Source organism: Lissotriton vulgaris, chromosome 12, assembly GCF_964263255.1.
Source record: "Lissotriton vulgaris chromosome 12, aLisVul1.2, whole genome shotgun sequence".
Classification (NCBI taxonomy): Eukaryota; Metazoa; Chordata; class Amphibia; order Caudata; family Salamandridae; genus Lissotriton; species Lissotriton vulgaris.
In genome coordinates, this window is record NC_141700.1 from 501,802,383 (window position 1) to 501,829,521 (window position 27,139).

A 27,139-nucleotide genomic window follows, 5' to 3' on the forward strand; every position below is an offset into this window, starting at 1 on the left:
TGTTGCTGTGCTCAGGCGCAGCGAGCGCGCGGAGCTGTTAAGTGTGCGCAGGCGCGGTGAACCTGTGCCGGAGCTCGCAGACCTCTCGTTCCTTTCACCCGTGTCCGGGCGGAACAGCCTTCGGTGAGGACGGAGCCAAGGGTCCACCGAGGTGAGTGTGGGGGCCGGGACAGGAGTGGGGACAATTGGTCAGGTCCTGGAGCTGGGCTCGGGGGGGGGGGAGGCATGGGGCTCTCTGGTAGTTTGCAGGGTGTGGAGGGTGGAGGGTCCTCCTGTCAGCCACTTCGGGGTGCTCGTGGGTAGGCCCAGAGCAGGCAAGGCAAGGCTGTCATGACGGGTCTGTTCACCGGTAGGGATTGTAAGTGGCAGCGCCTCTCTGCCTCGGTGATGGGTGACCCTGGGTTCCGGGTGTGTTGGGCAATGAGTTCCCAGGAAGTGTGTGTGTGTGTGTGTGCGCGTGCCTGCGTGTGCATGTGTGTGTTCAGGGAATCTGAGGCAGGAGATGTGCACGGCGCCGGGCTGGGCGTGCGCGCCCACGAGGTTAAGTCGACGCTCGTGCCCGGCCCCTGTCTCAGATTCCCAGGAGACGGGCGGCTATAGTTGTCGAGCTGGACTCCAGCATGCTTCGCATGCTTTCTCCAGGCTCGACCTAAACAATAAAAAGGAAAAGTACATCGCACCCTCAAACTTTGCTCATAATTTACACACTTTGGGAAATCTTTCACAAGCTAAGAGCAAGGCCCCTTGGCATGACTAAGTTCCTGCTAATGTAAGCAAATCAGAGCAGCTCATATGATCACCAGTGATGAAGAGTTGATAATGTCACATGTCATGGAGAAATACCAGCAACCTGGTGAAAAGCATCAATTGTTACAATTTACAGATAATGGTGTTAACTTGGACTCTACAAATTATAGATCAATTAGTTTGCTTGAAATCATGGAAAACATTGCCACTAAAATGATTCTACAAGGGGTCAAGGGAGATTTGATAACAACTGTCTCCCAAATCACCAGGAGTAAATAAGAAACAGTACTGGTAGAGGTGTGATATGTTTTCTATTGTAACAAAATACAGACTGTCAATTAAACCCAGTATTTATGGCTATGGCCTCAGACTTTAGAACAATAACATATCAAGGGTTTTATTATACATTGTGTTTATGCTATGGAAGTGTGTAAATGTGTGTTTTTATTATTCTTGTATAGTCTTCATTTACATTCTTACTGATGTTTTGTTTAGCAATAGTATATATAGGCTATACTGACAATAAAATAGTCATTATATTGGGTCTTAGACATATACGATGCTCATGAACATTTAGGGAAGTGGAAGCTCTTAGGCACAAACATGCTCCTAAATACAGCATGAGCATGTGGGGAATGGACCTTCTTTGCAGCAAAAATAATTGATGATTTTACTAAAACACGAGGGTTGGTGTTCTTCATCCAGGTCACTGTATGACCAAATGGAAATAATAACTTAATTTGTATATGTGCTAAAAAAATCACCTTTGGTCTTCTCCATCTCAGTCATGGTGTAACTCAATGAAAATCATCTGATCTTGCACTACATACAGCCTTTCTGCCGCTTCTAAGTCTTGTATGTAACAAATACTACTAGTACCCTACGAATTAACTCAATTTATTGACTGCAGGCTGATGGAAGGCGGAGTCTGCTGACTTCATGTAAACTTAAATTTCTGAAAGCCTATAAATATCTTACCACAGAACCAACTATTCTTCTGCTTTAGCCTGATTCTGCTCTTCTTCCCACTTTTCACAATATTTACATTTTGTGCACTTACTTGTAATATGTTGGAAACTAAGCCGTTACATCCAAAACAAGTTCTGGTGAATTTTTCATAGATGGTTGGTTGTCTCATACCTGGCTTCCTATTCGGGGACATAAGGCCCAAGGGCACAACTGAAAATATGGCATTCTCTCCCTCTCCGCTTCCTGTTGGTAATCTCTGACCAAAATTTGTGGAGGCCCATTCAACTGCATCAACAACAAAACCGTATTTACTCAGTCCAATATCGTCCTCTATAAAAGTTACTGTATTTTGTAAGGTAGCATTGGATCTGTAGCTGAATACCTTTATACAACCTAATCTCTAATCCTGTGTAAAGTAATTTAAAACCTAAAGAGAGAGCATGATGCAACTACTACCTTCAGTGTGCTAGTCTAAAACTAACATACACATTTCAGGAATTCAACATTAGGTTCAGCTTTTTATGGCGTTAGATATGGTTCAAAGAGTTTTGCAAGAAACAATTTATCAAGTTGATAACTTGAAAGAAAAAGTCCACTACATTAAAAAAAACAAAGAAAAATGAATATATATAAAACATATATAGGGCATTCACAGATCTTCTACTGAATTATGGTGCACAGCGAGTCACTAAAATGAGGTTGAGGAGTAATACTGGCTTGAACAGAGCAACTCAATACATATTCAGAATCCAAAGTGCTCAAACAAACTGCTTTGTGGCCAAGGGCCAGTCAAGCCTGCCTCGTGTATTCACTGGAGAAATACTACCACACCAAGAAAATCCATGTCTTGTGGAGGACTGTGGGTATAAACTAATACTTTCAATACAACAAACTTAAATGCAAAACAGAACTATGCCTTTGCGCAGATAAATAAAATGATTCGATTGCATGCATGTTTAGCCACACTCTCTTACAGCTATCCCTGCATGAAAAAGACAACTCATACTACAAAGAAAACAAAAAGAAAGAAAAACTTACCCCGGGTAGCATATGCTAGATATGAATTGGAGACTGCAATCAGGTTACCATAATAGTATTTCTGCTCCCAATCATATTTGGCAACTGGCTGTATTTTTACCTGCCCAAAGGAAGCAGAAAACACCAAATAAATGTAGCAATCAAACTGGGGGGAAACTGACGAAATAAGCATCATTCAACAAAGACATTCATGCAGCCTTGCAATACAAGGGCATAGGAGTTAACACCTGCCCATCCTAGTGTAGACTTGAGTGTCAAACGTTGTCCGCAGCAAACAGAGGATAGCTTTAAATAGTTTAATCTTTGTGCACAGGTTCAGTATTCGAATACCATCTTTTGAGTACAATAACATCGCATGGGCATGTGTCAGTGCTGAATTTATTGGAACTCGGTATTGTGTTACCAGAACAGTGGGCAATTTTCATGACTGTGGAAAGTGCAAAAAAACTAGAAATATAAAACATCGAATTATTAGCATTTCAGAATTCGGGCTAGCTGTAATCCAAGTAGAATGCTGTGGCAGTTAAAATCCACCAAAGACTGGGCTGCATGTTCACCAATAGATGACCAAAGGACGAAGTACAAATTAACGGACCGCTCACATGGACGCAATTAAAGGGAGGAATACTTTAATGACAATTAAGGTATGGTTAGTTCTTGCTCTCCCTCCTTTACATCTGGTCATGATCTGCCTGTGCTAGTGGGCAAAATAGTAAAAGACTTCACTAAAAACATGAGACGGACATGTGCAGAAATATCTTTGAATGCATGGTATTCACCTCATACATGCATCACCAATCTCTCCACAGAGTTCCAGTCTGTTTCTGCCAGCATGCACGAGTTCATGGTCATTAAGGAGATTAGTCCAATAGAAGACGTCTGGGGATGGGAGCAGCATATATTACGAATACCAGAACTCCATGAACATATTTGCTTCCAAGGTCAACCTACTCCTCCTTCCCAACTGGCTAGAGTTAAGATTTATGTATTTCTAATACTGAAGAGGACAAAAGCATGGCATCTATATTTCAAGAAAACAATTGGTGCTGCTTCTGGTCAGAAAAGTTCTGGATTGATCCGAGAGATGCGTTGGAGCCTATTGCCTCACAAGTGACCCTCAATGTTTCCTTCTAAACATCTGCATAGAGAATGTGTCTCTTTAAAGTAACCAGCACAGCCTCTGCTCTAGTAGAATGAGGATCACATCTCTAAGCAGTCGGAATTGCTCTTGGGTTGCAAAACTTTAAAATGCCAAAGACTATATACCAAGCATGTTGGCTTTAGTCACTTTATTACCTCATGAGAAACTACTTTATGTCACAAACTCTAAGAGACTTCTGGAATTTGGCCATTTCTGGTGTCGGAGCTCTACAGACTTCCAGGTTGTGTAAATGTCCTTAACTGTAGAGCATATGATTAAGCTGAAAGAGTGAATGACTAATGTTCTGTTAGGAATTTTTAAAGGTATCCTCCAAAGGAAAACCAGCTTGCTGTGGAAGACAGTTTAAATAGACCCTCTAGATGGCCACTGAAAAAGCAGTCTTCCCAGTGAATAGGTCATTATGACAACAGACCACTAGCTAAAACGGTTAATTCTTGAGCAAGACCAAAACTAGATTGAAATCCCATTTATAGATCTGATTCTTAAAAGGAAGAGGAACCTTAAGAACTTTATGAAGCGCAGTGTGCAATTGCTTTTATCTCATTAAGTGAACAGTTAAGAATACGTATACAGGTAAGTCACAATGGCCGACAGAAAATACTTGTAGGAATGGTCTTACTTCCTGTATAAGCAAAAAAAGAAAATTAAATAAATCATCATCCGACCTCCATCAAGTGTGCACATTTCTCCCCAAGACCACGAGTTGAAATCCGAACAGTTACATTACTTTCAGGCTTAATCACTTTTAGTTGCACACATACTGGCTACCTGCTCTTTAGAGAAACTCAAATAAGCCTAACCTAACTGTACAGGAGGCAAGACCTAAAGTTCCAAACTGATATGAAGTCATACAAAAACGCTTCAATGTATAAGATACCCGAGCAAACATTAGAAACCTGTTCTGCAGGAGTAGCATGATGATGACCAGCAAGAAGATAGCTGTGTTGCTGCTGAGCTTTTGCTCCTTCCTGGGGTTAGTTTGTGGAAATTGAACTGACTGAAATGTGGTATATTTTAACAAGGAAAAAAGATTATGGATTTTGTAGCACATCATTCTTCCCCTCTTCAATGGTTGCCAGAAGCAATGTGTTGCAAGGAGAAGCAGACCTTGGAAACTAGGAGGTCATGTCCAAACTGTGAATATGCAAACATTTTCAACAAGATGAAATAAGTATGCAACTCAGGCTGGGAAAATTGTCTCTGTGAGTTGATTAAATACAAAAGCATATGAATGCAAACGCTGACAAGGTTACTGCAGAGGACACCATTCATTCACATGAGCAGTCTGTGCAACCCTCAATGAAAGCAGTATAGTCTTTGCTAAACTTAAAGATCAGAAGGTAGAAAAAGATACAAATAATTTTCAGATTCTGGAGAAGACTGGGATGGTGATGGATCTGCCAAAACATGTCCTCTGCCTTCCGCTTTCTTTCAAATCTACCTTTTCTCCTTCCCAGCGGTGTCCCGATGGCAGCTATGCAAAAGGCTGCACCTCTTCTCCCTCACACTAGGGCTATGCAATGAGAAGCACAGTGTATTTTGAAAGGTGTGGATTTCAGTGTGGACAGCTGTGAAGTGGTAAAGGTTGTAGAGCAGCCCCTGGGAGGCCTCTGGGGTACCTATGCCCTGGGTACATTGTATACCATATACTAGGGACTTAGGGTACCCCAGAATCCAATCTGGAGTGTACCTAAAGTACATGAATAACCAATTTAGAGAGAAAGCAGATAGTCTGGGGTCCTGATTAGCAGGATCCCAGTCAAACTAAGTCGAAAACCAGCAAAACAACAGGAAAAAAGTGTGGGTAACCATGCAGTCAGATTCCACCTTCCTACACTAGCCCAATCAAAATTGGGACCGTGTCTCTGACACCCGAGTAACATGCAAGGGCATCTCCAGCGACCCCCAGAATAAACATTAAGTGAGGAGTCTATTTCAGCGGCAAGAGCAATAATTGTCTTACAACAAGAGCAAGCTCCAGTGGAGGCCTCAACATCTATGGGCAAATTTAAAAGTGTCTAAGTAGAGGATAGGCCTCTAGTGCAATCAGTAGTATGACTGAGGTCTAGCCATCTTATCAGGTTAATAAAATTGTCGTAAAATCAGGAAACACCAGCCAGAATGAAAATGTACTGCTTGAAATGCTTACCTCTAAAACAAAAAGCTTAGAACATCAGCCACAAGAAACCCCAAACGAATGGCACAAGAACAACAGAGAATGGGTCGAATCAATTGTCACGACATACGAGTAAAACTATGTACAACTTGGGTATAGATCTTCAATTTTTGAGGCATTTAGTCGCTATGCTAGAGGAAGTATTGAGGGAGGTTAAAGTCAGAAAGTAATGGCGGACTAAATAAAAGAACATCTGGATAGTGTGAGTGAGCAGGTAATGCATTTATCTTCTAGAGTACAGGAAATGAAGCGGCGGGTGAGAATAAATTGCATTCTTCAGTTGAATTAAGCGATAAACTTGAGAATGAGGAATCATGGCTTAAAGATAAACTGGAGCAGATGGAGAACCATGCAAGGCACTAATCTACATATAACGGGACTCCCTTGAATCCGGATGATAATGTTAATGCTGCTTCTCTGGTACAATCAATAATAAGAACATATGTAAAGCTAGAGTATAGGCAGGATTTGACCATCAGGTGAGCCCACGGAGTTCCAGCACAGATCCCTATCCATGCCAATTACCTCAGGACTAAGTTGGTGAATTTTGCTGAATATAGGGTAAAATAGATGATCCAACAGTTTGTTCTGTGGTTGCACAAACTCTAACTAGGTAGTTTAAATTGATTTTGGGTAAGGCAGTTAAATACATGTTAACTTTGGAGCTTATTGTCTATGTCAAAGACCTAGACAAAGGGATCCTCCCACCCACTATGTGAGAAGTGGTGATCTCTTTACTACTTAAACCAGGGAAACACCCAAAATTCTGCACCTCCTTTAGGCCTCTTTTTTAACTGAATTTTGATAAGATCCTAGACAAAACAGTGGCCACAACAATATCATTGCTTCTCGAACAGATCATCTCTACCATCCACTCCAGATTTGTTCCCCATAGGTCTACCTCATTCAACTTGCAAGCAGTATTCTCTGTTTTGAATAGGGTCTCCGTAGAAATACCCTCTGTGGTCACACTTCTCGAAGCAGAGAAGCCTTTTCATTCTTTAGAACGGCCCTTTCTCCATGCAAGGCTGCTGAGACTTGGGAGTCTTGTGGGGTATATAGTCCTTGTAACTCTCCTATACTTAAACTCTATAGCCCACATATGGGGCTTTCGGAGTCCTTTGCCATATCCAGAGGCACCAGACAGGGGTGTTCTCTTTCACACCTACTTTTCATTATAACCATGGACCCTCTGGTCGCCACCTCCACGAACATCACATGCATCGATGACTCATTTTAAACCTGCACCACTTCTCATTTCGATGTATGCAGACGACACTGATATTTGTTCAGCATCCCTCGGTTAACTGAGCACCCATGGTCTAAGAAACCATTTGTGTTGGTGGCTTTTCTGGTCTGCACATTAACTGAGCCAAGTCTGAGCTCTTCCCCCTAACAGACATCACTGGGCCTTTCCCTTGCGAGTATCCCCTTAAATGGCGTGCAGATTACTCAATATTTGGGTGAATTTTTACATAGGGACAAAGAACAAGCGATTCGTCTTAACTACGGTTCCGTCATCAACAGACTTTTAGTCCAAATCGAGTACTAGATTTGTTTCCTCTCTCTAGGGCAGGTCGTATTGCCATTACTAAAATGGTTGTCCTCCCCATTCCATTGACTAATTTATTCGTTGCCACCTTGCATAGTCTCCTTCTGAAACTGATCTGGTCAGGTCGCAGGCCCGATCACCTGGAATACTTTTATCCTCCCATATGACCAGGATGGGTTTGCAGTCTCAGAGTTTCAAACGTACTTCCTTTTGGCCCTGGCCCAGTTTGCATACCACTGGTATCATCCGGATGTCCATTTACCTTACGCTAAACCCGGACTAGATCTGGCAGATCCAAAGTCCCTAAAGGCTCTGTTGCCTCTGGGTCTCAAGCTAAATCTGTTTGGATATCAGAGCCTTGTCTACAACGTGTTGGGAATGGCGTAAACTAAGTAAGGTCATGGGCTGTGACTTTTTATATTCCCCATAACTTCCTATCTCACACGCTGGCTGCCTTCGGGTCTCGAAAAACGTGTTCAACGCACACTGACAAGACTTAACCTCTACACATTGGGTGACTTATTCCCGGACAGCCATGATATATCCCATTTGGTGGACAGTAGATTTGCCAATGTCACTTCCATGGATAAGTATGCATCTTGCCGGCTACATAGGACATAACTCCCCTCATACTCTCTAACCCTGATGACTTCCTTCCTCTTACACTGGAAATAACGGACTCTGATGGGACTCATATGGTGACTAAACCTTATTACGGCTGCATGGCCATCAGACAAGCCCATGTCAGCAAAATTCGACAGCAGTGGGAAAAAGATCTGGGCCACCCTATCTCTGACAAGGACTTGTTATATTGCTGAGCACAGATTAAACCGATCTCCCCTAACCCCCCATAAACTACTTCCCTTCTGTTTTTTGCACAGATTCTACACTACCCCCGCTGGTCTAGACAGACTCAACTTCTCAAGGTCAACCCCATGTCCAAAGTGTAGATTTCTGGAGGCAGATTTCCCCCACTTGAATTTTTGCCAAATATTGAACTGATGTGTTCACTATCCACTCCCTCATGATTTCGATTACTCTCGAAGTCTCTCCCTTAATGGCGCTTCTGGGTAACGTGGCAACCATCCCTTAGAGCATCTGCAGATCTAAAGCAATCTCTCTGCTATAAATGAAGAGAGAGATTGCACTTCCCTAGGGCAATGGCATATGCCCTTCCACTAAGGCCTGGCCACAGAGCATGGCTTACTGTGACGCGGCACGTAAAGTTTATGCCATGTTACAAATCCCAACAGCTAGACCCAACCATACTTGGAAACCCCTTCATATTTATTTGCTCTCTTTGGAGCCAGACCCCCACAGCTCAACTATTCCTTCTCCCCCTGATGCGCCTCCCTCATATTCCATCAAGCAGGACACAACTGTAGGAAGCTGGCTCTGTATATACTATACAAAAGTGAGGTATAATGTACACAGAGTCCAGTGGAACCCCAAAGGTTGGCAGATGTAAAAGTTAGATATAACCTTACTCTCTATTTGTGGTAGTGTGGTCGAGTAGTAAGGCAGTATTAGAGGACAGTGTTAAGTAGTTGTTGTACACATTCAGTCAGCAAATGAATTCACACACTCAAAGACTGAACTTCAGACCAATTGTTTTTGTATAAAAATATTTTTAGTTATTTTATTTTCTAGAACAAAGCAAGCCTGGCACAAGCAAGCAATACATACTTTACAGTAGTAATAGAGTTTGTAAACAGTTTGGATTGCAATAGTAAATGTACTTTGATTTGACTTACAGTATTGTTTCAGAGAAATGCAATGATTTGTAAATACAGTACTTAGACTTGAATGGGATTTTCAGTAAAACAGCAGGTAAGTTACTTTTTGGATTGCTTTTCTTACTAAGAGTAGCATGCCTGGATACTTCTCTGCGATGTTTCCTGCAAACAGGTAAGTAAAATCGTTTTTGGTAAACAGTGTAATTATAGAGAATTTCTTTAGGTTTTCAAACTCCACACTGAAATTTTTCACAGATAAACAATCAGTGTTACCCTATGGAGGAAAAAAGTGTTCTTGGTTTTGAGGTAAGTATTTGGTAGTGGGAGTGGAGGTTCTGGGGGTAGACACAGGGGTCCCCCACGGTCAGGGATTCACTCTCGTTACACCCTCAGCCGCACTAGGGTGGCCGGGTGCAAAGTGTTGAGCCCCAATGTTATCCAACGGGGGATGGGGCCTCCGCTTGGTGGCCGCCGACTAGCAGGCCACTTGGCTGTGGGAGCAAAGCTCCTGGACTTTAGCTCAGGTGCACCCGCAGCGGCGCTGGGGCGGCAGGGTGCAGAGTGCTGTTTTGGCATCGGGTGCCCTGTTGTTTTCAATGGTGATTTTCGGTTTTGGTTTTTAGCTGCAGGCTCGGTCCAGGAAGACTTCCGGGAGGAACCAACAGCTGGGCAGGTAAGTTGGAGGGCTCGGGGACGTAGGTGCACCTCAGGTTCTTTTATCAAGGGCGCAGGGCAGATGGATGCAGGGATGTCGAGGTCTTTTGAGGTCGGATTTCACCTTAACAGCAACTCACGGTTGGGGGTGGTCTCCGTGCAGTGGCTGCAGGCGATGTCGCGGAGTCCTGGATGGGTCAACCCATGGTGGACTCGAACTCTGGAGCGCTGGGGGATCTCGCTGGGACCAGTGGGAGACTCGAACTCAGGCCCTAGGCGACGGGTGCAGTGGGAGTTCCAGGCGTCAGGTTTCTTTGTCCTCAGCAGGATTAGAGTCTGTTTTCTGAGTTTCTTTTGAACAGGGCTGCTGTTTACAAGAGATCTGGTCTTTGTTGAAGGCAGTCAGTCCTTCCAGGGGGTCTGGAGGTCGCGGGCTGCAGGACAAGACGATTTGTGGCGCAGGATCTATGGTAACTGCAGACGGGCCGGGAAGAATATAGGGGTTTGCGTAGGACGCCGATCTCCTTGGATGGAATATGATGATGGAGGAATTTGCTGCAATAGCTATACTGGCATATTGAACGCAGGGGCGCCTTTTCCCACCCCCTACATATACACGCACCTTCCCCCACCCCTCCCCCCCCAGGAACCAGGTGCTACTATATGAAGTTCTGTCTAAACTACTATTCCACCTCTGACGGTGAGATGGGGAGAGATCTACATACAGTGATAACATGCAAGCGGGGATAACGCGACAGGCATGTGCATGTTTTCTAAGCTAGAGGGACCGAGGCACAGGGGGAAGGGATGAGGGTGGGGGTTGTTATTAAGATTAAACAAGAACGGAAATGGTATATTTGCAACGGTAGTTGATGTAATTTGGATTCTAGTGGCATAGAACAGGATAATTGTACAAAATGCAGTATGCTTTGTCAACCTGTTTTGTTGGAACAATGATAAATGGTTACTTTTGATTTCTGTGAGAATTTATAGATTTGTTTTAGCAACCTGTTGTATAACTGATATTGTGATGGGAGCGAAGAACTGTAAAAATTATGATTGCTACGTAATTTGCAGTATATGTATGATCTTTTTGCACAAAATCAATAAACAAATATGTTTTTTTTATAAGTCAGTTCTCTGCAGTCTCCTCTGCTAGGCGTCTTTTGTCCTTTTTCTTCTTAGGTAGCGGGAATCTGCTTTCTTGGTTCAGGGTTGCCCCCTAAATACTGTATTTAGGGGGCGTTTTAGGGGTCTCGGGTGTGCTCACCCCACGTGGGGGAGTGAGCCCAATCCCTAATCCTGATTGGGGAATGCCTGCTATCCGCAAGATCGCGAGCACTGAAGAGGGTGCTTCACCTCGCCCCCACCTGAGGGGTGGAGTTGGCAGAGGTGGGCACACTTCTGGGCTGGATCGTTTTCCCGCATGTCTTCCCGCCGAAAAGGAGGGGGGACAGGAAGGGGGCCTGCTCCTGTTAGCAGGAGAGACTCTGGGTCACAATACAAAGGCTGCCAGGCCTTTGAAGCTCCCCTGCCACAGATGGCTCTTCCTGGTCTGGAGGAGGTGTGAACACCTACGCCCAGGAAAGGCTTTGTTTGTGGGGTCAGGGAGCAAAGGCTCCCACCCTAGGGGTCCAGAAACAGGTCTTGTGGAGGCAGGCTGGTGTGTACCAGTCAGGGAACCCACCAGAGGCTGGTAATTTTTCAAAGGGCATTTCTAAGATACACTCTGTGTGCATTTTTAATTAAATCTCACACTGGCATCAGTGTGGGTTTAATGTGCTGAAAAGTTTGATACCAAACTTTCCATTTTTCAGTGTAGCCATTATGGTGCTGTGGAGTTCGTAATGACAAACTCCCAACACCATATACTCTTAATGGCAGCACTGCACTTACAATGTCCAAGGATGGACTTACCTATAGATTCATCGAGCATCCATTCTGCGAATCCTAAATAGTGAAAAATAACGATTTGCTATTAAGAATTCGCAGAATAGGATGCAACATCAAAATCGCAAATTTGCGATTCGCACTCGCCCGCAATTGCCAAATGCGACTCCGCAGAAATCCCTCCAAAATCGCAAAATCGGCTGTTTCCAACAGCCTAATTGCGAATTCAAAATTACCAACTCACAAATAGCGATCTCGCACTTTGCGAGATGGCAAAAACGTGAAGTCGCATATGGAGCCCAATGATGACATCACTACCAGGAAGTAGCCTGCTCCATGCATCATTCAGAGCACAGAGCTGGATACAGGAGGAGGCAGAGCACTGAGCTCCTGGAGCCACACCCTGCATTGCCCATACAGGAGTGGAAATCAAACCACAATGTCCCAGGAAGCTGCAGGACCAAGTGAAAAAGCCCGCAAGTGCAAAATCAAGTTTATTGAGAAAGAACTTGAGTACCTGATCGAAGGAGTGAGCAGGGACCATGACGAAATGTTCGGGAAGCTGTCCGGGAAGGTGCCCGAGGCAACCAAGAGGCGCATCTGGGTGCGAATCAAGGCAAAGGTGAACGCGGTGGGAGTCACCCAACGGAGCATCGATGATTTAAAAAGGAGGTGGTAGGACCTCAGAGGCCGTGCCAAGGAGCGAATAGCTGAGAGACTGGGGGAGAGAATGGCTACGGGAGGGGGACATTCCACAGTCCCAGAGAACACCCCCATGGAGGACCTAGTGGAGGACACCATACACCCTGAAGCCTGCGTGGGCATTACCCAACTGGACACCTCCCGCACCACAGACCAAAGTCAAGGTAAGAGGCATGATACTGCGACCCCGTACCCTAACAATGCCCATGCCCCCAGTGCTATCCATATTTGTGAGCACAGTATTCCAGTCCCTGCTCCTCCCAAACACCCAAATGCATTGTGGAACCTGTAGTGTGTTAAGGTGCCTTGATAGCCAAACACAGACAGATTAGTAAAGATGAACAGACCCCTAAAGCCAGCCAGGGAATGCAGACATTAACCAATAGCGAGCCTGCATGCATGTTGCAACATCCCAGTTGCCTTAATCATACTAGTAATCCTGCACTCATCCACATCACAGGTGCTGCGGATACTGACACATCCGACAGTGGCATCCTCCACATCGCGGAGACACCTTAAGAGACGGAGGGGGAGAGGCAGCCTGCACCGACACCCAGGACCACCCCTGCAGCTACAGGCGGAGCTCAACACCACGTCTCGGCACATAAGGAAGTGGAGCAGACCCCACCACCACCCAGGAGGCAGACACAAATCACTGCCAGTGTGCGGGCCCACGCCAGCAGCAGGTCAAGGAAGCAGCGCTTTGTGCCCACCACAGCAGCCATGAAGCAACACGCACACAACTTGGGCCTGGGCATTGAGGCACAGATGCTGCGTGTGCACCGCAAATAGGCGCAGCACATAGCAGCAATGCAGCTGCAGCTCTACAAAACAGCACCCAACATCAGTCTCCCCACAGAGAGTGTGCAGGAACTGACACGGCAGTGAAGGAGAGCAACCAGCTGATGGTAGCACAGAAGGACGTCACCCGCAGACGCCACAGGAAGCTGCTCACACTGCTGTCAGCCTACACCCGTTCAAATCACCTGATCGGGAACGCCACATCCTAGCTCTCTCGAAGATCATTGGCCATGCAAATCCAGATGGTCCAATGCTGTGCTGACGTAGCAAGGGCCCTGGAGCAGGTCACCAACGTTGTGGAGAACCAACATGCGGCAGACCATAGCAATGCAAGGGGGGGGGGGGATGATGCCAGCGAAGAGGCATCTAGCCTCAGCAGCCTGTCTGTGCCGGTGCAAACAGACAGGAGGCGCAGTGCCCGGCCCAACACTGCATCCCGACAGAACCAGCCTAACGTGGAGGGTGAGAGGCGACAGGGTGCGCGCGTCAGGAGGCGCTAGTTCCATTACATTTCAGGCTGTGCCGTGGTGAGGCAACCATGCACACCAACTCAGGTTACATGACCTTGGATGTTTAAAAGCCGTACCCTTATTTGTTGCTGATGGAAGCACATTGAGACTGTGTGAAATAAACACAAGCTTTATTTTGACAACAAATCATCCTCATGTCAATCTTTGATGTAGCTTGCATGAGTGCAGTAGTGTGTGAGGGGTATGGATGCACTACAAATAGTTCTGTGTGATGTGCGCGCGGGCCTGTGACCTTCAGCAGGATTCACCCCGTGTGCATGATGCACATGTGCAGGTGGCAGGTTGTCCCCCTCCGACTCATTACCAGACACCTCAACAGGTATCCTCAGCTTGGTGGCAATATTGTGAAGCATAGCGCACACGGCCACGATGCGGCAGCAGATCTCGGGCCGGTATTTGAATGCCCCGCCAGTCTTGTGGAGGATGCGGAATCTACTCTTTAACATGCCAAATGTTCGCTCAATCACATTTCTGGAGTGTATATGCGCACCATTGTACCTCCGTTCCTGTGGTGTTGCTGGGCTGAGGTATGGGGTGAGGAGGTATTCACGGAGGGCGTAGGCGCTGTCACATGAAGGGATGAGCAGAGGGTCAGTGCCTGTTATGCGCAGCCACATGGTCTTAACATACTGTATGTGGGCATGTGTACTTACCTAGGATATGTCCCTCGCCAAATTCACCCCTGACCAGGCGGGTGTGTATGCCGATGTACCGGAAGTTAAACGAATCATGTGTGCTCCTTGGGTATTGTGCCACAATGTATGTAATGATGGTCTTCGCATTGCAGACCACCTGAATGTTGAGGGAGTGATATGACTTGTATTCGGTCTCTGCGGGTGGACAGATGTGTATGTGGGTGCAGTTGATGCAGCCAATTACATGGGGGAAATGGGGGGTATGATAGAAGTCCAGTTTAGTTTGCAATAAGTCCTGTTGGGTTGTTGGGAAGGTGATATAGTAATGTATCCGGCTCAGCATGGCGTCCAGGAAACTCTGTAGACAGCGTGAAAGTGTACTCTGGGATATACCCCCTGCAACTGTGACTATCCCCTGGAAGCTGCCGGAGGCCAGGAGGTGCAGGCAGCACAGGACATGGACATGGGTGGGCACGGCATTGGTCCTCAGTGTTGGGTGCTGCATCAGGGGGGTCAAGATCTCTGATGAGCTTCTTAATCATTACCCCATTGAGCCTGTATTTGGAGTAGATCTCCTCTTCAATCTGTCCCAGTAGTGTAATCCGCAGCCGGAAGATAAATTCATGGATCCTGCGTCTGTTCTGGGCTGCAGCCTGGAGCCTCAGCCGCCTTGCCACAATGTATAGACATGCCATTGAGACTTTCCTCATGCTCCTAATGAGTCTCCTTAAGTGTGTGTGATTTAGCCAACACCTGTTTGTTATTTCCAACTGGTTTGGCTTCTCCTTAAATTGCGACTCCTATTTTGTGAATTATGGTGTTTTCGCTATTTGAGATTGCTGATGCATGTGGATATCGATTAGTTTGCGAATTCGCTATTTAACTGCGAATTCGCTATCAAATTCGCAGATTATGTTAGGAATCACTTTTAAGGAATCGCACTGTGGGTTTGGACGGGTTTAGCAATTCTTTGATTCTTTGTTTTGCGAATTCACAAATTGTTGCTTTTCAACTTGATGCATTGCGGAAGTGAAATTTGCAATCGCTGTTTCGCAGCGATTGCGATCGCAATTTCACTTGATGCATCTATGCCTTAGACACTGTAGGGGTACAGGGCTCATGCACCTGTAGCCTCACCACTAACATAGGGCACCCAGCTAGAGGGGTGGCTGATCTATGCCAGGGCAGTGGGTTGTAGGCATGGCACACAGGGATGTGTACCATGTTGACTCTTCACTTAGTTCTGCACCAAAACATGCAGCCTGCACAGGAAGTATGTGTGTGTAAAGGTACAGGGCCTTTAAGGGTGGCACAATAAGTGCTGCAGCTCTTAGAGGTCTTCCCTGGTCACAGTACCCTGTGATGGATGCACTGCAGCGTCTGGCTTTTTTTTCATTACATACTGCAATCTTTAATTTGTGAACTATCATGGAAAGTTCTACTATTGGATATATTACTTTACGTCTCATAATGTCCACATTCTGTTTGTAGAAAATGATAAAGTTACAAAAAAAAACGTTGTAGTTCATTCGGTGGGAGGCCCATTGTGTCTCAATCCCTTAGTCTGGCAGCAAGTTTAAAGGACCTGATGGCAGCTGCAGAGTCAACTTTTAAACAACATTATTTTAAACCAGTAGTGGAAGTCGCTTCCTTGGTGGGTGATAATCTTTAAACACGTGCATCTTCATATAAAGACACAGAATGCAAAACGTTCTACTGACCGTGAACAAGAATATTTTATTATTTTTAAGGACAAAGAGGTAAGAAGTATCCCACTCAAAGAAATAATGTACTTGTAGCAATCTCTAGCCATATAATTTTTTTGTTATATTAGTGTTTGTTCTAAGGTGAGACTAACCATAATATAATTAAATTGATCATTTTCTCCCTCCCAGTTATATTATTGTGTTGAAATTAGTAGAGTATTCTATACAAGAGGAATAATGTGTGCCATTTTAGGCAATGATCAAAAACAGAAATAGAACAAACTGGTCGTGATGTGGAACTACTGCTCTCCTTATAGAAGAAGAACAGATTTGATTGCTTAGTCTGATATCATATGCCAAGAAAGGTCTTACGAATGACGGTGTCACAGAAGCAGACTTGTTTTCCAGATTGTCTGTTTTTTAACCAGAAGACTTGCAGTTTACATGTAAGCCTTTGGGTTAAAGATACATAGGCAGAAAAGACAGACCTACGTGGATATATCAAAATACAAGTAAAGTCTCCACCTGAAATAAATCAAAAAGGTGCTAATTAAGTCGATAAGAATTAGATCTCCCTCCCAGCAAAGGACGACCAATAAAAAAAATTAGAACATATTCATAAATTAACTTTGATCAACATTTATTTGAAAATACAATCGGTTAATGAACATTAATGTAATATCACAAAAAGAAAAAATAGAAAAAAGATACACATCCCCACAACACAATCACTCAAGTATTCAACATAATATATACTCCTCATACACTCAATCGTCATTCGTCCTGATCCTAAGGGATCCAATCATTCAAGCAAAATTTAAAACAATTCTGAGAAAAGCGGAAGAACAACAATGATAGATGGTAGGCGTAAGGAACAAATAACATTCCTACATATATATATTTTATCAGACAATTTACAGAAAATCCATTTTCACAAACATGAATAGGGTTCATGCAATAGAACTTATAAAGTCAAAATGTCTGACCACGACTTAGGATAATGTATAAACAAAAGCAATTGGTATAAAATATAACAATATATGGTCAATCCACGGGTTTCCTTTCGTGGTGGTGCCGACATACGTTACGGTGTATGACCTATTATAGGTCTCACCTTCCTCGGAGCATGGGTCTCCGTGGAGACAAATGTGGGGGAGATCTTTAGGGCAACTGCAGATAACACAAGATAGTAGGTACAAGGCACACACGCTTGCAATACAATAAATCGCTAAGAGACGATCAATGAGCTGCGAATGGGGGACATAAGATGACGAGAATGTCCAAGGTAGTCAGGCAAAAGATAAATAGGTTTCGAAAGAGGCAAGGCAGCAGGAGGGATCCCAGAAGATGATGGAACGATGTTGCCTCTAGGGTGAGATTACGCTGTGAAGCTGGTCACAGAAGCCGGATGGAAGCAGGAAAAAGTTTTTAAGTTATTTTTTTCATTGTTCCAGATTTTGATGCTCAGGTGTTCATAAGTGAACATTGGAGCAGTTTGTGCGTGTCGCGGGTTAAGAGTGGAGTAAAAGATGCATGCTTTGCCACCTCCAACTTTAACCTATCTATCCAGTTTGAAGATGTCATAATCGGGGGGACACGAAGATGTCAAAAATCTGTGAGGAAGAGTCATTGAGCGAAGTTTCAGTTCAGATCAGTAGGTCCAGATTATGCGTAAGTATGAGGTTGGCAATATCAGCAGTGTGTTTAACCGCTGACCTGCAGTTAAGACAACACAAAGGAGGGAGGGAGTTCATATTAACTTCTAGAGCTTAGGCTACACCCTACAAATCTGCAAGAGAAACCGAAAACAGCGTTAGCACGAATTAAAAGAAAACTTTTAAGGCATAGGAAACCCTTACTATTTGTTGCTTCTGGCGTTAGGGGAAAAACCAACCTCGCTGTGTATACTTAATTATATAAAACTAAAGAAGAATTTCTCTTAGCTGACGGAAGACATTACAGTAAAGCGAGACACAGCATAGCTATTTCCTAATTGTCTTTTTTTGTAGTGCTTTTTCTGAATAAGCAAAACCTTTTCACAAAGTTTGGCTTAGAATACAACATCATTTGTCTGTACACAATATATTACACAACAAACTAACGCCACATTAACATAAACAACATTAAGGTGAACACAAGTTACTGCAAAGGCGGATTGTATACTCCTAACAAGTACAAGATGTGTATACGCCATCAAGTACCAACGTCTAATCAAATTCTGACCATCTACTATATAACTGGATGACTTGCCTAAAATGGCATCTCTATGGTCTAAAAGAAGCAATCAAATGCATACATGTTTCCTGGATGGTTGGTGTTGGTTCTGGAAAGTAGGAGTTGACGTGTTTCAACCTACGATTTAAGGCCTCCTCAGGACAAAGAAGGGACCTGGGTCACCAAAACTCTAAAAGGGGTTTGTTACACTAAAACCGACGGTGTCAGCGTTTGATTTATTAGCTTTAAAGATGTAACAATCTATGAACGATCTGAAACACGCCAGACCTTCTGGTGTTACTTTTTACACCATGTGTTCTGGTGCACAGGTAGACAGGAACAAAAATGTCAACAGCTTTCCTGGTGCAGTAGCGTGAGCGATACCAGACGTCAGCTGGTGGTAAAACAGTCGAAGTAAACGTGACATAGTGATCCTCAGTTAAGAAGCATCGATTTGATGTGAGATTTAGTTACTACAGTTTCAAGGCGAGAAGTCGAGACAGGTGATAAATTATCTTTGTTCATTGTTCTGAGATTGATGCTGGGTTCTCCAAGTGGGTTGGAGGGAATAGTTAGGATCCTGAATGATGCAGGTGATTAATTATTTCGGGAGGAGTTGTAAGATAGTAGAAGGGAGTGAATGTCAGCCTCTGTTAAATGGCCAGTAATCCTATGGTGCCCGGATAGTTGGGTGAGTGTTATGTGGCCGTGATTTCCAATGTAGGCTCGCCGAGTTTACCATGGATGAAGATCTATTTCACTTGTGTTTAGCCATTGCGGGATGGCAAGGCTGGTGGGCTAAGGGGTGGAATTTAGGTTCCAGAGTTTCTCCAACTTCATAGATAAGTGTAATAGGTTCTGAAGGCCTTCTTTCACTGAAGATCATGCTTGAGGTCTGCCTGCTTATTATCAATGGATGGTGTGTTTAAAGGGAGGGTGGGATGGTCTCGGGAGGACAGTGCATGAGTGTCTTTAGAGGAGGGAGTGGTGGTATGTAATATTCATTCCTCAGCAGGAAAGGTGGCAAGTATTAGGCGACGGGAAGCGAGAGGTGGCTAGTGAGCAGTACACTGGAGGAGGAGAGAGGAAAAGGGGTAGGAAGAGGAGTTCGCTTGGATTCAGCAATAGGCCCCTTATGCACAAAGGTAGAAGAAGCCCTGGGTTCGGGCGTGGGGTGGATGAGTGAAGGGTCCATTGGGGTGGAAGACAGAGGAGAAAGACGTAGGGGATAAAATATGGGTTTTTAATGTAGAGGAGAGTCTTTGATTTAATGAAGTAGACAGTACAGTATTGTCTAAAGAATTTTTGAATCTTAAAGATTTTATCAAACTGTTCAAGATTACGGTCAGCTGCTTGAATAAGGATGTCCCCATTGTTGTGTATGGATGTTGCAAAATCGCCTTGATGTCTGGTGAGGGTATTCTAGTTATTTGGAAACCGTGAGGAGTTTTCCTTAAAGGTTTGGATCGGAGCAAGGAATTTAGGACTTTTCTCCATTTAGCTCTTCACTTAGTGAAGAAGATTAGGTTGTTAACCACATCACCTTTTGAAGTGCAAAAGTATGAATCAGAGATGAGCGTTTTGGGGTGCTGCTTGAGAAAATTATGATTGAAGTTCTTAGCAGCGTTTTTTGAAAGGTTAACAGGGTAAACTATTTTAAATGCATTATGGCCCACCTGTGACAGTAGGTTACTGTACAGGCAGGTATTAATTCGAGCCATGCTGAAATAGGAGGCAAGTGGTGTGAGATGCATATAGTTTTAACTTTAAGGACGAAATGTACAGAGAAGTATTATAGGTAGGACTAACCGGTTTGGGTGTGTATATATAAAAGAAACACCAATATGCATTTTAGAAGAAAGTTAAGCAACCAGTTAGTGAGACAAAGGAATGAAATAACTTTATGTTTCCGACCTCCGTGATGTATGTAAAACCTAGAGCCAATTTTTAAGTGTAAAGAGAAACAATAAGCAAGGGTTTCACTTAAGCAATAGGGAAACACATTCGTGGCTTCATTGTAAAACATTTTAAAAAAGAATTAACAATTGAGCTTTATCATCAAATGACACTGTTCCCACATGCTGTAAACTGAAGATGTCAGACAAATATACCACACTTTTGTAGTCCTGAAAAAAGGCAATGTAGCACTTGCAGTGTTGTGGCACACCTTTCTGTCAAGTAACTGGAAATGCATCATCAGATCATTTACTAGTTCTGAAACCTCCCACAAATAGTCACCAAATTACCCTTAATTCTACTATGTAGAATTCCTAGGTACCTCTATATTAAGGGTCTACTCAACTCTATTAGTGCACCTCAATCATGACCAATTAAACCTCTGGGTGTTCCTAGCTACCCAGTTACTGATAGCACCAAAGCGCTTGGATACAATATTTTCTATTGCTGCACTTTGCTTTATTCCACAACTACTCTACTCCCTGCTGTTAACTCACTACGATATCCTGCCCAGCCTTTTCATTTGTAATATATTTTGTCACTAATTGGCATTTTTTCCACATCTAAAGTGCTGTGGGGAATCTGCTCTTAACTTCCATAGGTACATTATATAAAAGAAAGGAAGAAAAGGTCCAGTAAGTACTACCATGGGGGTTTCTCCAAATCTCCAGACATGCAACAAAGGCCCAGGTGTCTCCGCAGTAGTGACTCACATTTTCTTATTGTTTATCATGAATGATAATTCATGATAAACAATTCGCAATCTCAGATCATCCCATCTTCATCTTCTTGCCACTCCTTCTTTCAAACTTGCGAGGATGGGAGGTCGGAGTTTCTCACATCTTGCCCCCACACTCTGGAATTCCTTTCCCCTACCTCTCAAATCTGCTAACTCTCTTATTCTCTTTCGTAAATCTCTTAAAACTTGGCTTTTCCCCCAATCCGGTTAATTTCTATCTGCTATCTCACTGATTTCCCAATCAGCGCCAGGAAACTCACGGTGTCAGTGCGCTCTAGAAATATCCCCCTAACATAACATGAGCAAACAACATCAATACCCAAAGTTAAACAAGAGTATCCACAGCCCAATGCGGTGCCTTGTTACACACGATGAAGCAACTGATCTGAGATGTTTTTTCGTTACCTTGTTGCTCCCTCTGGCCTTGCTGCTGATGCTGGAATCTTTACTTGCCACAATCTCCACATCTTTGGCCACGATCAGCACACAGGTGGAACTGTCATCACCGGAGAGACAGCTGCAGGAAAGAAGGCATGATTACAATTGGAAGGAGCATAATACAAGTGACAAATGACGAGCTTTATTCTCAGTTTCATGGTGGCCCTTGGGCAGGTAAACAGCAGTATAATCGCACATATTTTCCACAATTATGACTCTCAGTAGTTACTAACTTCATCATGGGAAGGCATTCTTTCTTTGACCTAAATATGGCCCACTCACACGCAAGACAACACAATAAGAAGGAATCCACGCCAGTTGCACGATTCACCAAGATGACTTCACCAATGTAACAAATATTGACACCAAGTATAACTTTAGTCTCTCAGATCTGAATCCAATACTTTAGTTAAAGTCACCTTTTACTCACATTCACCAGTGTTCAAAAGGCACTCAATCCCCGTCCCCCAACCCTCACACTATTATTTTTTATTTAGTTGCTCATTGGGAAGCAATTCAGTTTCATAACCTGGATGCTGGCTTGTTAGGGCTGTAATAGAAGGTATGAGCAGACAAAACAACATTGCCAAGAACACACCAAAAATCTATGATTTACAAAAACAAGAGAGAGAAAGCGGCAACACAAACCACGAATAAAAGTACAGATAAACAATAAAGTAATTGTAGGATCGAGAACATTGCCAAGAACACACAAAAAAAGCTATGACTTAAATAAACAAGAGAGAGGAAGAGGCAGCACATAAACCATTACTAAAAGTGCGGATAAACAAAGTATTTGTAGGATAGGGAACAATAAACTAGTGTCAGACAATCAGCAAAGAATCCTTTTTTTATTAAATATTTTATTGAGATTTTGGTGCAGTAAAAAAGAAAGAAAAAACAGACAAATAACATTTCATAGTTCCTTAAAAAGACAACGATACAAATTCCAATTCAGAACAATTAAAGACTTAAAAGCACAGGTCAGAAGATAGCAGTATACATTCCTTAAAAGATCAACTTGTGACTAAAAGAACCTAAAATTATGTTTTTTTAAAAAGATTCAGCAGTTAATGAAGGCATTTGACATACAATAATTTAAAATATACCGTTATAATCTTGCTTCCTACCACTTTTTGAGAGGTGCCCATATAATTCTACCCATTTCCAGAATTTTTTTACCCTTCTGTTCATATAGACACGACTCTAGATTATGCATGCCCAATAATCTTGCAAGCCACATTTGGAAAGAGGGAGCAGTGGTATCCTTTCATCCCGATGAAATGAGAATCCGGAGTATTGCAACCGAGATAAAAACAAAGGCTTCTTCATCTTTACCCAGCATCAACTTATCATCCGTACCTAATAACATCAGGGTAGGGGATAGATCGATTTTAAGACCTAGCAGCCCCTCCCAAAATTTTATAATCTCCTTCCGGATGGGAGCTAACAGATCACATTGATAAAACATATGTAATAAGTCTGCTGGGCCGGTCCTACATCTGGGACACTTATCGTCCTCCCTAACCCCCCAGGCAAATAACTTCGCTGGGTTATGATACAGATTAAACAATGTTTTATAATGCTGGGCCCTTAGATTTGAGGACCGAAATATTTTCTTATTCAGAAGTAGGGCTAAATCCAGATAAACATCAGGATTTACCAGTTTAGAAGCCAGGGCTGATTCGACCTTCACTAGATCATCTTGAATTCCCAGCAGAATATGATTATATACTATTCCAATCTTCTTACCCCCTTTAACTAAGAAATCAACCAGTGGATTGCCTGCAGTCAACGAAATCTTAGGCCTAGGAGCCGATAAGATTTGTGCGATCTGACCATATAAAAGCCAATGGTTAGGACGGATACCCTTCCTCTGAATCTCTTCAAACCCCATTATTTCAGCTCCCACCACAATATCTCCCAAAGTCTTAACCCTGTACTCCTTCCAAACCAATAAGTTCCTATCAGTACCTAATTGAGGAAAGAGGCTAGAATTCCACAAATGGAGGTACGGGTTTATCTTTGCAATATTAAGAAACTTTAGAATCGGCTTCCAGGTCCCCCACGCCCCTTCCAAGATCTTAAGCCGGGCCTTCTTGTAATACCTACGATCAATTTCACACATCAATAAAGCAATAGCCTTCCTCCCCTATAACAGCTCAAAAATAGAAGGGGGCGCTGGATATCCCCATTTTCGACAACCGGGTTGACATCTGGTTGAAAGAGGATAATCATCTGTGTCAAGAGGCCGCTCCAATGATAAAGCCTGAGATTTGGCATGGCCTTTCCCGTGGGAGTGACATAAAATTAATAGAGCGTCTGACCTTCCCATACTGCCAAATAAAATAGATTTCAAACTTTGAATTACTTTCTCCTCGATTAAAAGCGGTATAGCCCGAAATAAATACAAAACTTTGGGAAACATTGTCATTTTTAAAACATTTACCCTCCCTATCAGTGAGAGATGTAATACGTCTATTCTTTTCAAATCTGCTTCTATTGTTTTAATAAGTGGGAGATAATTATCTGTAACAATGTTATCGATTGAGGCATTAACTCTCACCCCTAGGTAAACCGCAGAATCTACAAATCTAGCATCAGTTTTAACAATGTTTTTTGTACAGATTATTGTGTCTTCCCTTCATTTAATAAATACCCTGATCGGCTTCCAAAGTCCTTTGCCAATTGAGCCAACACCGGGATCGCCTGTTGAGGATCCGTAGTAATAATCGCCAGATCATCGGCGTAGGCTAATAGTTTGTTTACATATCCATTAAGTACCACTGGGCTAATCCGTGGGCAGCCTAATATCTTCTGAATAAGAGGAACGATGTATAAGGCAAAAAGAATCGGGGAGCAGGGGCACCCTTGGCGCGTCCCCCTCTTGATTACTATATTCTCAGACCTCTCTCCCATTACTACGACTCTTGCTACTGGATCTTTATACATATCTTTTAGAGCTCTCAAAGTTTTATAACTAAAGCCCCTCCCTGCCAAGATGCCCCACAGAAAATCAATCCCAGACCACGCGGTCAAAGGCTTTCTCCGCGTCGAGCAGAATCATGGCCATCTCCCTCCCCGCGGCGCCCTGGGCATCAAACAGAGCTATCGCCCGTCTCGTATGGTCCGTTGTATCACGCCCTGGGACAAACCCGTGTTGCCACGGGGAGACGAGACCTCCAATGATCCTGCCGAATCTTTTAGCCCAATTTTTGGAATACAGCTTCGTATCAGCATTGATCAGCAATATTGGACGATATGACCCCAGGTTTTCCTTTGGTTTCCCCTTTTTATGGAAGACTATTATATTGGTTTCCTTCCAGGAATCCGGAATCACACCTGAGCATAAAATACCTTTAAAAAGGTCCAACAACAGTGGGGCAATCTCAGATTCAATGCTTTTATACAATCAGCAAAGAATCCTTATGTCTTTATTTGAGAAAGTGGAAAGGAGTAAGGCAGGCTTCCTCAGAATATAGTAAACAATTAGCCACTGAAAAACTTGGTACAAAGTTTGATTAGAAAGCAAAAACACAGGATTATTTGCTACAATAAACATAACTGGTGCAGAGACCAAAAGGTAGAAATTGATTGTGTGAAATCTAGTAATATATAAAGGGACAGGTGATGAGCATTAAAAGAAAAACAGACTCACCACAGAGGAATGTGACAGAGATGATGAATGGAAAACAAAGTGATGTGGAAAGAAAAGGCAACATGAAGAGCAAGGAAGGAAAGCAACAGAAGAAATTAGATGAACATGTTAAGATTTGTAACAGATATGGAGCACTTTGTACGACAAATATCCCAACATGTTGGAAAAAAGAACCAATATCATCTCTTTCATATGGGCATGTGCTCCTTGCTGCAAAGTATTTAGTTGGAAAAAATTAATTCTAGCCAACTTCCATTTCTTAACTTTAAACACATGTTGGGACGGTCTGACGAGTCATCCTACAAAGGGTTACCAACAAACGCAGCAGCATAGGCTTAGCCACACACAACAGTTACAGCTGTATCCCTGAAACTTCAAGCTACCGTCAGACCAATCTTTCCTCACAGACAGGCAATGGTAGTCCAAGCCTCAAAAATACAGCTACTATTAGAATTGCATGAAGCACACTGCCAATGAAATAAAACCGTAAAATCAGACATGGAAACCAGCAACGGACCAGTATAGCGGTGTTTGGGAAATGTATAATACATTGCTGCCAGTTTTGCAAATGGTATTATATTGCAGCCAAAACATGCACTCATTGACTAAAGGGGAACCGAGGCAGGGGGACCTTTTTATTAAAGTTTTGCAACATACATTCTGAGATAGTACCAGTGCAGCATCCCACGCAGGGGAGCAAATTAGTGCAGCAACAAAATAAAGGCCAAAAAGGTGCAATGCCCAGTATAAACAAGCTCCACCCTTATGGAGTGGTCCGAGTAAAGGATACAGTTTCTTAACCTTACGGAGCTTGAGATTAGTCCTTTCTGGTTCAAATTGAGAGCAATCATTTTCATGAGTGTCATCTATTCTCTATTACAACAATCACTTTCACATCTTAAACATAACATTTAAGACACGGAGTAAGCATTAAACAGATAGCAATGTATCTCAGACGTATAAAAAAAGGGAAAACAAGATAACCGGAATAAAACAGTACAATTCCCCCCCTTACCCACCCCCCCAGCCTCCCTGTGGTGGCGGCGACGACAATCATACAATGAAGAAGTCATGTGACACTAGACTTCGAATCAAAATTGAAAGAGATGAAGAGCTCTTATGGTGGCAGGGCATAAAGCGGACGGGAGGCCTTGTGAGAGGAAGGTGACTAGGGGGCCCCACTTAAATTCAAAGTTCTTGTAGTTATCTCTGAAAATGTCAGACATGCGCTCTAAACTGAGCAATTTCCATAGGCGAGAGTGCCAAAGGGAAATAGTCGGTGCCTCCTTTCTCTTGCACGCGGCCGCCAAGGTGATCTTAGCTGCTCCAATACACAGCCACATGATGATTTTATCGGCTCGGGTCTGGTGTGCTAGGGAGGGGTCGCAAAGTACGAAAATGATGCCTGCCATCGTAGTGAGGATGGGCTATCCCAGTATATCTTTTATGTGCCAGAATTTCATCCCAAAAGGGGCGGATGATTGGGCAATCCCACCATATGTGTTGAAAGTCTCCTTGTAGCCCGCATCCTCTCCAACACCTATCAGAGGTGGCGGGAAAGATTTGTCGTAACTTGGCAGGGTTCAGATATCACTCCATCATAGTCTTCAGGTGCGCCTCCCTGAGTTCTGTCGAGTGGTTAAAACTTGTAATATCAGACCATAAGTGCGTCCATTCCTCTTCAGAGATAGGACGATGCATCAAATCTTCCCACATGGACATATATTGTGGGCACGGGGACAGGGCACTCTTAAGTAGGAAGCAATATATGTAGGAAATCGGCCCTTTCCTAGATGTGGTCTTAGTGAGGAAGGCCTTAAACTTTGTGAGGGGTCG

At 43.5% G+C, this 27,139-nt stretch overlaps 1 protein-coding gene across 1 annotated transcript in view; it reads right to left on the reverse strand.

Annotated features, from left to right (window-relative positions):
• The window catches only part of EDC4 (enhancer of mRNA decapping 4), an 841,744-nt gene that overhangs the window by 735,566 nt on the left and 79,039 nt on the right, over positions 1 to 27,139 (reverse strand). The window contains exons 3-4 of the mRNA XM_086945254.1: positions 21,613 to 21,724; positions 2,755 to 2,854 (exon numbers count right to left, since the gene is read on the reverse strand). Coding sequence (XP_086801380.1) covers positions 2,755 to 2,854; positions 21,613 to 21,724 — 212 coding nt within the window. The remainder of the gene's footprint in view (positions 1 to 2,754; positions 2,855 to 21,612; positions 21,725 to 27,139) is intronic.